The 13,977-nt window shown below is 44.2% G+C and overlaps 1 protein-coding gene across 1 annotated transcript in view; it reads right to left on the reverse strand.

The window, feature by feature from the left end:
- Nucleotides 1-3,408: 3,408 nt before the first annotated feature.
- The window catches only part of LOC115192647 (fibroblast growth factor 10-like), a 31,417-nt gene continuing 20,848 nt past the window's right edge, over nt 3,409-13,977 (reverse strand). Inside the window, exons 2-3 of the mRNA XM_029751401.1 lie at nt 5,836-5,939; nt 3,409-3,688 (exon numbers count right to left, since the gene is read on the reverse strand). Of these exons, the coding sequence (XP_029607261.1) occupies nt 3,494-3,688; nt 5,836-5,939 (299 nt within the window). The 3' untranslated portion in view covers nt 3,409-3,493. The remainder of the gene's footprint in view (nt 3,689-5,835; nt 5,940-13,977) is intronic.

Raw genomic sequence — 13,977 nt, forward strand, 5'->3', positions numbered from 1 at the left:
CACAGTTCTTTTCACTCCTCTGAGAGAAATTGACCACACAGGGTTTCAAAGGTCCCTGAAGCTTTAGACGTTGTAGCTAAAGCCGCATGACTTGTGCCCCCATCATATTATTGCTTGTTTTGTCTGGAAGAAATCATTTTTATGAATCTTTTACAGATGACAAGGCATGTATAGATACAAAAAAAAAACTGCTTAGTTCAATAATCTACATACAGTATGTGTCTGTAAAATAGGGTAATAGGCAGAAAAATGTATACTAATATTCACTGTTTGAGGTTAGAATAATTCCCAAGTACTGCCCTAACATTGTGAGGTCAGTACAGAGTTCTGCTGTAAAGAATCAGGACAATCATTAGAACACTGAACAGCTATGCATTGCTATGGGGTCGTTTTCAAATATAGTTCTTCACAATTAAATGATATTGCTTATTTTTCTATGCCCTTTGCCAAACCTTGGAACCAACCTATACGAGTGCATCAACACATTGCGTAGTGACACATAGCAACTGATCAAACCCTATATTTAGTAAGAAGCACCTGTGCATAGGGCATTAACTGCCCATAGTAGAGTGGGAGTGGGTGATGTCATTTGGAGGATATCCATTCCCATTCACTTGTATTATGTTTTGGAGCATTCCACCTTGATAGTTTCATGGCGTTTTTGATCAAGTCGATTGCTTTGAATGACCGCTGCCTAGGGATCCCTCTTGTTTTTCTGGCGAGCGCACTGGACAGGACAGCAGAAGAACAATGATAATTACAGGACTCCCATTTAGTATCCCTGTGCTCTGAGCTGGTCTGGTATAAACAGGCAGCCTCACCTTAAGCCAAGAAATACATTCTGGACTGTTAGACGAGTGGAGAGGTGAAGACACTTGACGATGAGGCGAGCCATTCAACAGAACAGGCATAAAATGGGATTACTTTACTTTGTGGGCTTGCATGTTTCAAAGAGATGCTGTGCCTGCTGAAGGATTAACAAGGACGCATTGGTCGAGAAACACCTGCAAAACTAGACTTCTGCAATTACAGTATATATCATCTGTCTATTGTCTACTAAACTTTATTTCCCCACTTAACTGTTAGTAAAATACAGAACTAAGTGAAGGTTTCACTGCTTTCAGCTGTTTCTTGTGAGACCCTATAGATTGGGCATGTGGCACTTTAAAGGTTCAGATGGTGTCGCAGCTGAAACTTCCCCCACTAAGATACAAGTAACCCTTGGCCACGTCTTCAGCTCTAAAGATGTAAAAACTGTAAAAAAAAAGGGTGTAAAAAGGGTGTAAAAAAAATACAATTTAAAACTTACACACTCAGTCTCCCTAGACCATCACACCCACATCCAATTGTTTGGCAGACCTTGGATCGAACGGCAGCGTGACACAAAGTTGTTTTGAATAGACATGTTTCCCATCAAAAACAAATCACATTATGACGGGCTGAAACGTTTGCCTTTCTCCCACCAATAGAGGGCCATTCATCTCCATCTTTGCAGTCTGCAGGGTAAAAAGATTCTATAGCCTCCCATTCTACCAGGCCTTCATGTGATTAAAGACCTGTGATAGCCCATTGAAGAGCTCATCAGGGGAGGTCCCACTATCAATCCACTCCCGCTGTGAATGTTCATGTGGGGATGATTGATGATGATGCAGATTATGTAACTCTGATGAGATGTTGACAACGCAAAAACAATCAAGGCAAGTACAGTACATTAAATGAGAGGCAAAAAGGGTCACTCTTTAGAATGGAGCTAACTGAAGAGATGTGGAGCGTGTTAGCATAAGTGACTCCATGAACATTGGGTAATTTATGTGCATTTTATTGACGTTCAAGCTGAACACGAACCAAGACACTCACTAATGTTGTTTTGATGACAGTATTCAACTGACAGACTACCTAATAACTGACTAATAGTTGAAACAGGTGTTCTTGTAGATCCTCATTGCTGACCATTCAGATGATGGGAGGAGGTGCCATATTGCAGTAACATACAGTATAGACTAGAATATGGACTGGAATACAATTAGGATTTCAGACTAGACACAAAATGGAGACAATAACATCAACTTCAAATGTTATACGGTACAAAAAGGTTGAAATATATTAAAAGTTCTATTTGCAACAGGTTTTTGAAAATGTTAGCAAGACATGACAAGATAATGCAATACCAGCTACCATACATACAAAATGAATGGGTTGTCCTATCACATACAACCCAGTGGAGGCTGCTGAGGGGAGGACGGCTCATAATAATGTCTGGAGTGGAGAAAATGGAATGGCATCAAACACATGTAAACCCCCTATTCCACTCCAGTCATTACCACGTGCCCGTCCTCCCCAATTAAGGTGCCACCAGCCTCCCGTGATACAGCCTCATATGCACTACGTGTTTCAAAGGGAGTACCGTATGCATTTAACTACTGAATTCTGGAACTAACATATCAGAGACAACGTCGTGACTCCCACTTTGAAAGATTTGACCCCTGAGCTAGTGGTCTAGGATGAAAAAACGAGGCTAAAGCACACTTCTGCAGAGCTCACAAGTTTCATTTCAGAAACCCAGTAGACCCGACAGCCTTCTAGTCTATGTCTATTCTATTCTAATATTTACTTTATGTTCCTATTCTTATATTTTATTACTTCTTATTGTTGTTGCATTGTCGAGAAGGAACCTGCAAGTAAGCATTTCATTGGACGATGTATACCATGCGTATCCCGTACATACGACTAATAAAACTTGAAACTACCAGATGTCTTACAGCAGATATCCATGGGTATCAATGTACATCAGTCCAAACGTTTCCATAAACATGGAATTCTGTCCCCTCTGTATGAAATCCACTTAAATGCAGAGTCCTTTGCAGCGTTGATTGTATAGCCCTTCAGTATCTTTAGAGAATCATCTCTCTTGCTCAGATGGATATTTTGACAACCTAAATCAAAGTCCTGTTTACTGGTTTGTCAGCTCTTTTACATCGGCAGTCCATTGGTTTAACAGCATATTCTAAGGTCACTCAAGGGAAAGCATTGTCTCCTGTAGAGTCGCAGAAATAAGGGATGGGGGCAATATATAGACAATACTCGTACCCTTTAGAGGGAGGATATGTTTCAATTACACACTTTCTCAGCGGACGGTGGTGTCAAAATAACTCCTTGACACAGAAGAGTGTCATCAATATTATCCTCTCAGCTTGATAATCAATCATAATAATAATAGACATACTGTATTTACACAATATTAGCAGCTTTACTTCTGGACCTTATGCTCGGGGGGGGGGGGGGGTTGATGAATAACTTAAACTTACTGTATTATGCCCCCCACATCGATCTCGACAAACAAAATAGTTTATAAAATCCCAACAAATGTACATATATGGGAGAGGGGATGGATATAATAATAATCAAATAATCATATTATTCCTAATTATCTTGGTAACCACAACACTAGTAGGAGGGACTGGCTGCAGAGCAGAGCATGAGTCCAGTTGTTCATCTATGAGGGCAGCATGGGGAGGAAGTGGGTGGAGGGGTGTCTCCTCCGGGCTTTGTGACCTCGCCGGGGCTTCCCCCTGCCGTTCAGAGATACGAACATCTGCCTGCCGCCATGTTTCCAGCGCAGGGAGGCATACGTGTTGTAGCCGTTCTCCTCGATGCGCTCCTTGAACTTACAGTTAGGGTTGTACTTCACCTGCAGGGGAGGGAGGGGGGGAAAGAGAGGGAGAGAGAGGGAGAGTGAGGGAGAGAGAGAGAGAGAGAGAGAGTAGAACAGGTGTTTATTATGACCAGAAGAAGTAACTAACAGCAGTAGCATGGACACACCTCTGAGATAGGGACAAAGGTCCATGTCTGTTATTGCATTCATGTTTTCCATTTATTTCTGTGTTGTTATGGAGTTATTTGTTGTGTGTTGTTTCTATGATATTCCATAACAAAACAACAACCATCCACATTGAATGACAAAGCATTTTATAATTAGGTGTTCGTGTAATGGCTGTCATCTGAAGTTGAAGGAGTGGACCAAAGTGCAGCGTGGTAAGTGTTCACATTTTATTTACTATGAAACACATGAACAAAAGAAACAAAAAACTAAAAGCCAAACAGTTCCGTCAGGTACAGAATCCACTAAACAGAAAACAACTACCTACAAACACAGGTGGGAAAAGGCTGCCTAAGTATGATTCCCAATCAGAGACAACGATAGACAGCTGCCTCTGATTAGGAACCATACTCAGCCAAAACAAGAAATACATCACATAGAATGCCCCACACCCTGACCTAACAAATAGAGAAATAAACGACTCTCTAAGGTCAGGGCGTGACAATTCGTTATGGTTGGATCATGGCCAAGAAGATATAACAATATAAAAACATGTATTTTTGATACTGAAACTAACCTACATGAAAAAGTGTTAATCTGCAATGTAAAATGTTTTGACAGTCATCTATCAGATTGTTATCTCTTCCTTGATCCATTTCTGAGGCTAAGAACCGAAACAGGGATTTGTGTCAATATACAGGCACAGGAACTTCCTATCTGTACGTAGGTATGACCTAAAGATATGACCATCAAAACAGATTCTGGAGCAATCCCCTCTACATGCCACTATCAGGCTGAGATCACAGGGCCCCTTAATGGAGATAGCATCAGCCTAGCTTGGATTCTCCTTCTTAATGGGTCATTAAGGGAGGTTTCAGTGGGAGGCTCTAGGAAGCTGAGTGAGTTCATCTATGTCCTGTTTATGCTGGTGGCAGGGTGAAATAATGGTCTGCAACTCATCACAGCTTCACATTGCTGACTGACTGCCGAGCTCCAGATTTCTCTCTCTCTCTCTCTGAGCTGTAAAACACTTAGATACCATGCCATAGGTCAGCCTCATTACATGACAGAGAGAGAAATAGAGACGAGAAAGAGAGGGAGAGAAAGAACGAGAGAGCTGTGTATGAGCACAACAAGTGGCAGATGGCATGCAAGACCTTCACATCTGCCTCTTCTGACATCTTAGTTCAGCCTCCTTTTCTTGGCTATCTGCAGTATTATGACTTTCTTGGCTCTGTGCAGTATTCGACTTTCTTGGCTCTGTGCAGTATTCTGACTTTTCTTGGCTCTGTGCAGTATTCTGACTTTTCTTGGCTCTGTGCAGTATTCTGACTTTTCTTGGCTATCTGCAGTATTATGACTTTTCTTGGCTCTGTGCAGTATTCTGACTTTTCTTGGCTCTGTGCAGTATTATGACTTTTCTTGGCTCTGTGCAGTATTCTGACTTTTCTTGGCTCTCTGCAGTATTCTGACTTTTCTTGGCTCTGTGCAATATTTTGACTTTTCTTGGCTCTGTGCAGTATTCTGACTTTTCTTGGCTATCTGCAGTATTATGAATTTTCTTGGCTCTCTGCAGTATTCTGACTTTTCTTGGCTCTCTGCAGTATTATGACTTTTCTTGGCTCTCTGCAGTATTATAACTTTTCTTGGCTCTCTGCAGTATTTAGACTTTTCTTGGCTATCTGCAGTATTTTGACTTTTCTTGGCTATCTGCAGTATTTTGACTTTTCTTGGCTATCTGCAGTATTTTGACAGTGGAACAAGCCTCTCTTCAAGACTTGCATGCGAGCATCAACTGCAGCTATTATCAAGCTGGGCCCAGGTATATAGTCATGATTGATATTGCCACTATTAGAACTTGATACTTGAAACTCTGGCCTGCTATTGATTTTCCTAGTGTGGACCTCAAAAACTCATTTGAATGGAATGACCTGTGCTTGGAGGAAACATCAGTGTCCCCTAGCTGGAACCTGGCTGCCCATGATGTCTCATGAAACAATGTTGCAAGGTGTACCTACCGATCCAAAGAGTGTGCCTTTTTTGGACATTGCTAAGTACAGCCCGGTGCTGACCGATTTGATGGCGACGACTCCCACACTGACAGATCGGATTTCCATTAGAACTGAAAAAGAAGGAACAGAAGTCTCTGTTAGAGTTTTCCATCATAAGCTACTCTATCATTATCGATTAGGAAACCAGACGGGCATATGCTCTGGGGAGAGGGTTTTCCCAAGACAAAAGAGAAAAAAAACTGGATATGCATAATGGCCTATTTAAATGAATCCCTACGGGAAGAGACATCTGCACCTCAGTTCCTTATTAACAATCATCTCACTGAGAACTACTAGACTGCAGAGACATAAATACATTTGAAAATAGGCTGTGTCATCCTTCAGAAATACAATGATATGATTCAAATCAGCCACTTCAAAAACATATCATAAACAATATTCAAGAGGAAAAATCTATTTACTTGTAAGACAACACTGTTTTCAAGTAAAAAAAAATACAACAAAATTATTCTGTGTCTGGAAGTACGGTATGATTTATGCAATGAAATGAGAACACCCAGTCTTTTAATGCATTCTGAGCCAGACAAAATTTTCCAGAGCTCACTGTATCTACACCCTCTCAGTAGACTGACTATAGCATTCAGCACAAAGAGCATTATGGGCTGGGTCCTGTCTGCACAGGGAGGGAGTGCCATCATCCCAGACCAGACACTGACACTCCACCCAGATGATGCCCGGTGAAGTTTACTACACAAAGCAGCGTCTGATGGCCACTTACACCAACCTCTTACCCACTTTCTCCATAAAAGACCTGGCAGTGCTGCAGGCTAATTGTTTCTTCTGGGCACTGATTGCAAACAAATCCCATGTGGCTTGGTCATGATCTGGTTTTAGTCTACACAAAAAGCCCTTAGCCATTGTCATGGTGATAGACAGAAATGTTTTGGAGATGACCTGTGGGTCTTACCACAGGAGCCTGAAAAGGACCTAATTGCTGGATACGCTGCTCCCTTGGAGAACTCCTCCTGTCTCACCTTCAAAGGCACCCTGATGTGGCCTGCTATCAGATCTAAGCACACATCCCTCCCAACAGACATCGCAAGCCATGGAAACCTGTTTTTGGAGGAGAAAACATCTTGAGAAACTTGCTGTTTTTTCTCCTCTAATGGACACCCCTGAATGTTGCTGAAAAGGGAAACGAGGCTAACAAATAGGCTGTTGCATTTGGACAGGACCTGTAAACACAGTAACACATCAAGGTGCTGAAGGAGATGTGGACCTCACACCAATGAAGTAGGAGCAGTAAACTCACGAAGCGCCCAGACCAGCGGTGCAGCGCTGCTCATGCAGAACCACATGTGCTGAAGGGGGCAGCTAGTGGGTTTCCGAGCAGGGACACTGGTTAAACCCATCCAGCGATGAAAAATAAACTCGCTCACCAGGGTCCGAGCAGGTGTTACTCTCCCGCTACTGCCATCTTTCCTCTATTTATTTATGTAAATCCAGACTTTGTTTGGAAAGAAATTAGGAAAAAGCTGTAATTGGGAGCAAGGGTTGGCTTAATATGTTTGGGGATAAAAAAAGAGTATTATAAACTGGGTGGTTCGAGCCCTGAATGCTGATTGGCTAAAAGCTGTGGTATATCAGACCGAATACCACGGTTATAACAAAAATGTATTTTTACTGCTCTAATTACATTGGTAATCAGTTTATAATACTATAACGCACCTCAGGTGTTTGTGATATATGGCAAATATACCACGGCAAAGGGCTGTATCCAGGCACTCCTCATAATAACAGCCCTTAGCTGTGGTATATTAGCCATATACCACACCCCCCCAGGCCTTATTGCTTAATTATATGTCAATCATTATTTGAATATGTTGGTAACCTATTTTATGAAAAGGATAATGCGGTTTGAAACACCCGTGCCAATATATCCTCCAAACACCGGCCTCTCAGGCATTATCACTTAAATAACAGAGAAGGGTAATGGTCTTAGAGACACTTAAGATCAGGGGAAGTTTTTATTCAGGTGAAATCCTTATCAACAAGTGACATTGTCAAACCAACCACTAGATAAGACAGCCAAAGACATTGTCCGTTTCTCTTTCCTTCTTCCTGAACCATGGAGCGATACACAGACTCACAGCTGCTACCACCACTATCCATGCTTACCAGTTGAGGTCATCCACATCAGACACACAGCGAGGCAGAGAGGCAGAGAGGCAGAGAGGGTAAATACACAGAGCGACAGAGAGACAGAGAGGGTAAATACACAGAGAGACAGAGAGGGTAAATACACAGAGAGACAGAGAGACAGAGAGGGTAAATACACAGAGGACCTGTTGAGTGTCTTTCTTCTCTGACATGTGTGTACATGGAGCCCCTTTCTCCACACAGCTGCAGTGGGACAGCCAGCCAGTCAGCCCAGGGCCAGTCAGCCAGCCAGCCAGCCCAGGGCCAGTCAGCCAGTCAGCCCAGGGCCAGTCAGCCAGCCCAGGGCCAGTCAGCCAGCCAGCCCAAGGCCAGTCGTCCCAGGGCCTGTCAGCCAGCCAGTCAGCCCAGGGCCAGTCAGCCAGCCAGCCGGCCCAGGGCCAGCCAGCCAGTCAGCCCAGGACCAGTCAGCCATCCCAGGGCCAGTCAGCCAGCCAGCCCAGGGCCAGTCAGCCAGTCAGCCCAGGGCCAGTCAGCCAGTCAGCCCAGGGCCAGTCAGCCAGTCAGCCCAGGGCCAGTCAGCCAGCCAGCCCAGGGCCAGTCAGCCAGTCAGCCCAGGGCCAGTCAGCCAGCCAGCCAGGCCAGGGCCAGTCAGCCAGCCCAGGGCCAGTCAGCCAGTCAGCCCAGGGCCAGTCAGCCAGCCAGGCCAGGGCCAGTCAGCCAGCCCAGGGCCAGTCAGCCAGCCAGCCCAAGGCCAGTCAGCCCAGGGCCAGTCAGCCAGCCAGGCCAGGGCCAGTCAGCCAGCCCAGGGCCAGTCAGCCAGCCAGGCCAGGGCCAGTCAGCCAGCCAGCCCAGGACCAGTCAGCCCAGGGCCAGTCAGCCAGCCAGCCCAGGGCCAGTCAGCCCGCCTGGCCAGGCAGGTACCAATCCATCCAACTGCACCCCCATCCCCATCCCTCTGATCCTTCAAAGGCACGTTAGCACTTTGATGGCAATGTCCCCTTTACGAGCTGTGTTTACAAACACTGGGTGTTATGGTGGCAGGGAGCGTGCAAGCGACTCACAAGCCATTAGGCCCAGGCAGGCTGGTGATTGGAGCTCACTGTGGGTTTATGGGGACTTGTCTAGTCCAATGAAAAGCGCTGGTGCCTGAAAGTGCTGCTGCCTCTAATTGCCATGATTTGCTGCTCTGAGCTCCAGGCACGGTAGGTGCTACCATGATCCTCACTCTGATACGTAGATTGCACTATGTACTAAAAGCAAGGAGTGGATGGCGGGGTTACAATGACTTTTCTTCCCTGAGGTATCGAATGCAGGAACGTGGATCTCTCACGTGTGAGAATAGTTTTGTACGGACGATCGTTTGGATATCAGTCTTCAAATAGACCTCATTATGTTAAGGCTAATGACCATGAGAACTCACGTTAGACCCACATGTCATGTGTGACAACATGTTGTGTCATATTTATGCAATGAGTGTTTCTGCTTTTTTCAATGCAATATTAACTCATTTTTGCATGTTAAAGAATTATTACATGTGCACATGCAATAAAGGAACTAATGATGAAAGAAAGGGTAGCTATCTGTAATCATGATGTTTATTATAACCCACTCTATGCTGTGCATGTTTCATCTGCTCTGTTGACGAGACAGGTAGCGTTATCTTCTTTCTTACCCTTGGCAGGATCTGTTGACATGTTTTGGCCAGAGCTGTTAATAAGCTGAAGCTGCTATTACAAACAAATCCCTATACATGACTAGTCAAGTGTGGACTGACCGTTTTCTATCTTCTATGGGATTTTCAAAGCCCAGTCCTCTTTTACTCTTTCTCTTTTCTTTCGTTCCCCCTTTTTTGGAAGTGAGCCCCTCGTCAGATCATTCAGCCTTTTCTGACCTTGAAATAAAAACGCAGAAAGGAAAGCGAGAGACTCTCACGGGGTTCCTTTTGTCAAACTCATGCTATGGGAGGAGGAGGGAGTGGGTACTGGGTGTAGGGGCTGGTAATAAAAAGGGGGAGGAGGGGTCATAAAACTATGTGGACTCCAACTTGCCCCTCCGTCCCCCAATAACTCTTTGTTACTTACCTGAGATGTGGAGGAAAGACAAGATCTTATTAATGACTGAGCTTTTTGTTGGACTTGGGGGGGACGGGACGGGTGGGGACGTTCCATCCCATCACAATTAAAAAGCAGGGGATAAGGGAGGAGGAGAATCGAGTGAAAGATTTCTTGGATTGCCCCCTTCAGCAGCCCTCCATGGCCCGGTGCTCGACCAGGAGAGAGCCTGGGAATCGGGGCGCTCCCGCTGGGCGCTTGCTCTTGATTGACATACCTTTTCAATTATTTCACAGTTTGCCTTTAAAATGGAGAGGTCCCTGTTGTTTTTTTCTCTGCCCTCCTTTTCAAAACACAAGCTTTTCATGCTGTGTCTTCACTGCTGGGCCTAATGGCTGTGACCAGCACCTTTGATCTGAGCTGACCCCCTCAGAGGGCTGAGGGCTGAGGGCTGGGGACTGGGTCCAAGCAAATGCCTGTGTGAGTGTGTGTGCGTGTGTGTGTTGGTGTGTGCATGGTTAAGGAAGGAGGGGACAAAGCCAGCATCACTCAATAGTACTTTAAACACCTTGAAAAATGATCATGGCAACAAGAACTTGATAGGTGATTGGATCGAAATCGTTTCAAATGAACCCTGGCAATTAACTTTTTATGTAGCATCACTCTGTTATTAAGCATACTGTTTTTACTCTAATCTCAATGGAGGTCACACGTTTTGAATGAATTCGCAGAATATGGGAATCTGTAGATCTATACTACAGATGTACTATTTTTACATTATGAACAATTCTAACATCAAAAGGAGGATAAGGAAAGTCATTCATATTAGCTTCAGCTATACGTGTCTTGTTGAAGCTATGTGAACCATATCAGTCTTATCAGTCTTATGTGAGCCATATCAGTCTTATCATACAGCCAAACTCTGCTGGGTAGAAAGGAGAAAAGGACAATCGACCCCTCTTGGCCTTTTTTCGTCACTTTTTATGAGTATATAGTGCTTTTTAGACATCTTGAGACCCCCTTCTTTTGTGTGGCGCTCGAAAGGCAATGGGGTGAACAGAGGAGGAGAAAGGGGAGCTTAACTTCACACCACTGGCTTCTACCTTGTCGCTTGTCTGTGTTTGAAAGGCTGGGGAGGGAAAGCCTGTTCTCAGTCTGTCCTGCTCGGCCTCACATAAAGGACTACTTTCACCTGCACGTTTAATGGATAGTCTCATCTAGAACTCAGTTTACACACAACTTTCTCCTTGACCTGTAGATTAGATACTGTAGGGCATCAGAGGAGCAGTATTAGTTTCATGACAAACACTTGATAAGGACGTCTCTCAACAAAATGTATAGGCTTTTATCACATTTTTTTTTTTAATGAGCGAAAAAAATACCCCCACCCTCCCCTCCCACAACCCTAACAAAAACAGCTGACCTGGCCATCAGTTAGTGGGCCATTAAAAATACAAACATCATCATCTAATTGGTTTCAGTCCCTGTCCAAGCTGACAACCTGATATGATAATGCTGAACCACATTGCCATGTGGTTATGGGCACCCTGAGGTTGTGGTGACAGATCAAGTCCAAGGACAGAAGCATGTCACTGGCAGGTTCATCGCTCTCTCTCAACACAGCTCTGAGGGCATAGAGGTAACAGAGGTAAGAGGTAACAGAGGTAACAGCGGTTAGCCAAACGGTGGGCTTCCAAGTTCTGTGGACAGGGATCTGTAATGTAAGATCCGCAAAATATATTTGAAGAAGAGTGGATCATAAACATAAAGTTTTATATCATTAATTGTAGAATTTATCGCCTGGTCGAAATACCACCGAATAGACCCCCCCCCATAATGTCAAGGCTTTTGTTGAATTACATTAATTCCATTCCGACTGAAAGAGTAGCTTGGCTAGGCTTTGGCTTTGAAAATATGATTTCTAGACGTTACCTATATAATAGAATTGGTAACAGAGAAGTGCTTAATATAATGGGCATTTTATAAATGACATGTATAGTATGGAGAATACCCATTGGATGGCCACAGTCTTGACAATTTTACCGCTACATTGGGCGGGCCATTCGTTTTAGTGATAGCTGAATAATAGATGGTGAATTTCTTGTCAGGGACCCAGTACATTTCGATTATAATAGCAGAATTTACTGGAAGCCTGATAATTCTATCATGGCATGTGATACTGCCTCATTGATGACCGTTTTTTTTAATGAGTGGCTGTATGAAACCAAATCTTCCATTAACTTCCAGTCTGACAGTGTTGGGACGGAAAAGGATCGCTTACAGGATACACAGACGTCTGCTGGGAGGCGAGGAGAGAGACTCGCTAACCTTCACATACGAGCTTGTAATTCAGTCAGGGTACATGAACTCACACCCACTAAGGAAAAAGACAGCAGAAATATATTATCGAACAGCTTTCAATATTACACTGTCTGTATATTACTACACAACACTTGGTACATTTGGTGAAGCCAAGTTGCACTTGTCGCAATTATATATTTCCACAGTATAATGGTACACTTTGATTGTGACATCCAAACTGAATCATTAACCACTTCATCTTTCAAACAGCTTTGAACTCTGGGAAAACAGAGAGGGGTGCATTTAGGTAGGTTGTATGTGGTCCGTGTGCGTGATTGGCCCTGTTACATGATGACATGAAAGCAAAGATGGGCAGGTTTATGTTAGTGCAGGGAGGGAGCAGGCAGCAGGGCTTGTTTGGGTCAGGGTGCTGCATGGTGCTTGTTTGGGTCATGGTGCTGCATGGTGCATGTGCCACATGTCTTTCCCATTAACCCGTGTCTGAGGAGGAGGTAATGGACAGAAAGGAAGCAGCATTGATCAGGCTCAATCTCAGCATCTACCTGCTGAAACCAGATGACAAAGCCCAGGCAGGGAAGAGCTACAGGGAAGGGCAGGCAGAGAGAGCCCCATAGAGCTCCATAAAGACCCATATCATGACTGACCGAGCGGCTGGTTGGGTGATTAAGAATTACAGCTGGAAGAGAGATTACCCCTGCTGAAATATCGCACCCTTTGAAACAAATTTAGAGACATGAGAGAGAGGCCTTGATTAGCCAATTGGGGGAGAATTCCCTAAGCACTATTTCCAATCCTGGAGAGCTCAAATGGTTTGCTCATCAGAAGGAAGAGAGAAGGGAGAATTGGATATCTAGCCCTGTAGATGTACATGCAAATCAATGCACCATAACTAAATCCAATTCTAGGAGAAACTAAAAAACATGTTTAACCCTTAGAGGTGAAACAAACATGCTTTTGACTATCTTCACATCACATTCACTTTTCATTGAATGTTTTATTCATGTCATTTATCTTCAGGGATGTTGGTTTGGATGCTACAATATGTTCTACATACAGTTTCATTTAAAGCCACTCTAGTCAAACTTGCTTCAGATGGAAAGCGAGCCAGAGTGTATGATGAGGGATCTGTGACCTTTGGTTTTTACATGTTTTCTTTTTAGAACTGCACGCTTCATAACTAATGTGGCTGTCAAAAGGTTATGCCAGTTTATGCTGATATACTGAACATATGGTGTGATGCCCTCACCAGTTTACAGGACTGACTGGGGCTGGAAAGCAGAATAAAATGTTCAATCTCTGCCACCCCAGAGCAGTGCCCCAGAACTGTTGAGCTGCCGCTGTGGAGCTCAAGGCTCAGCATCAGGGCAGCAGCCTGTGTCTCCGGACATGCATCATGCCTAATTAAGTCTCACAAGGCAAAGATGATTTATTCATCCCACCCAAATGGCTATGAGACATGTCTCCTTGGGGCAGAGTGCAGCTAAGTGGCTCCCTCACACAGACACACACAGAGACACACACACACACACACACACACACACACACACACACACACACACACACACACAATGCACAGAGTGCAATACACACAAATACACACACTATGATAGTACAT

The sequence above is a fragment of the Salmo trutta genome, chromosome 4 (genome assembly GCF_901001165.1).
Source record: "Salmo trutta chromosome 4, fSalTru1.1, whole genome shotgun sequence".
Lineage (NCBI taxonomy): Eukaryota > Metazoa > Chordata > Actinopteri > Salmoniformes > Salmonidae > Salmo > Salmo trutta.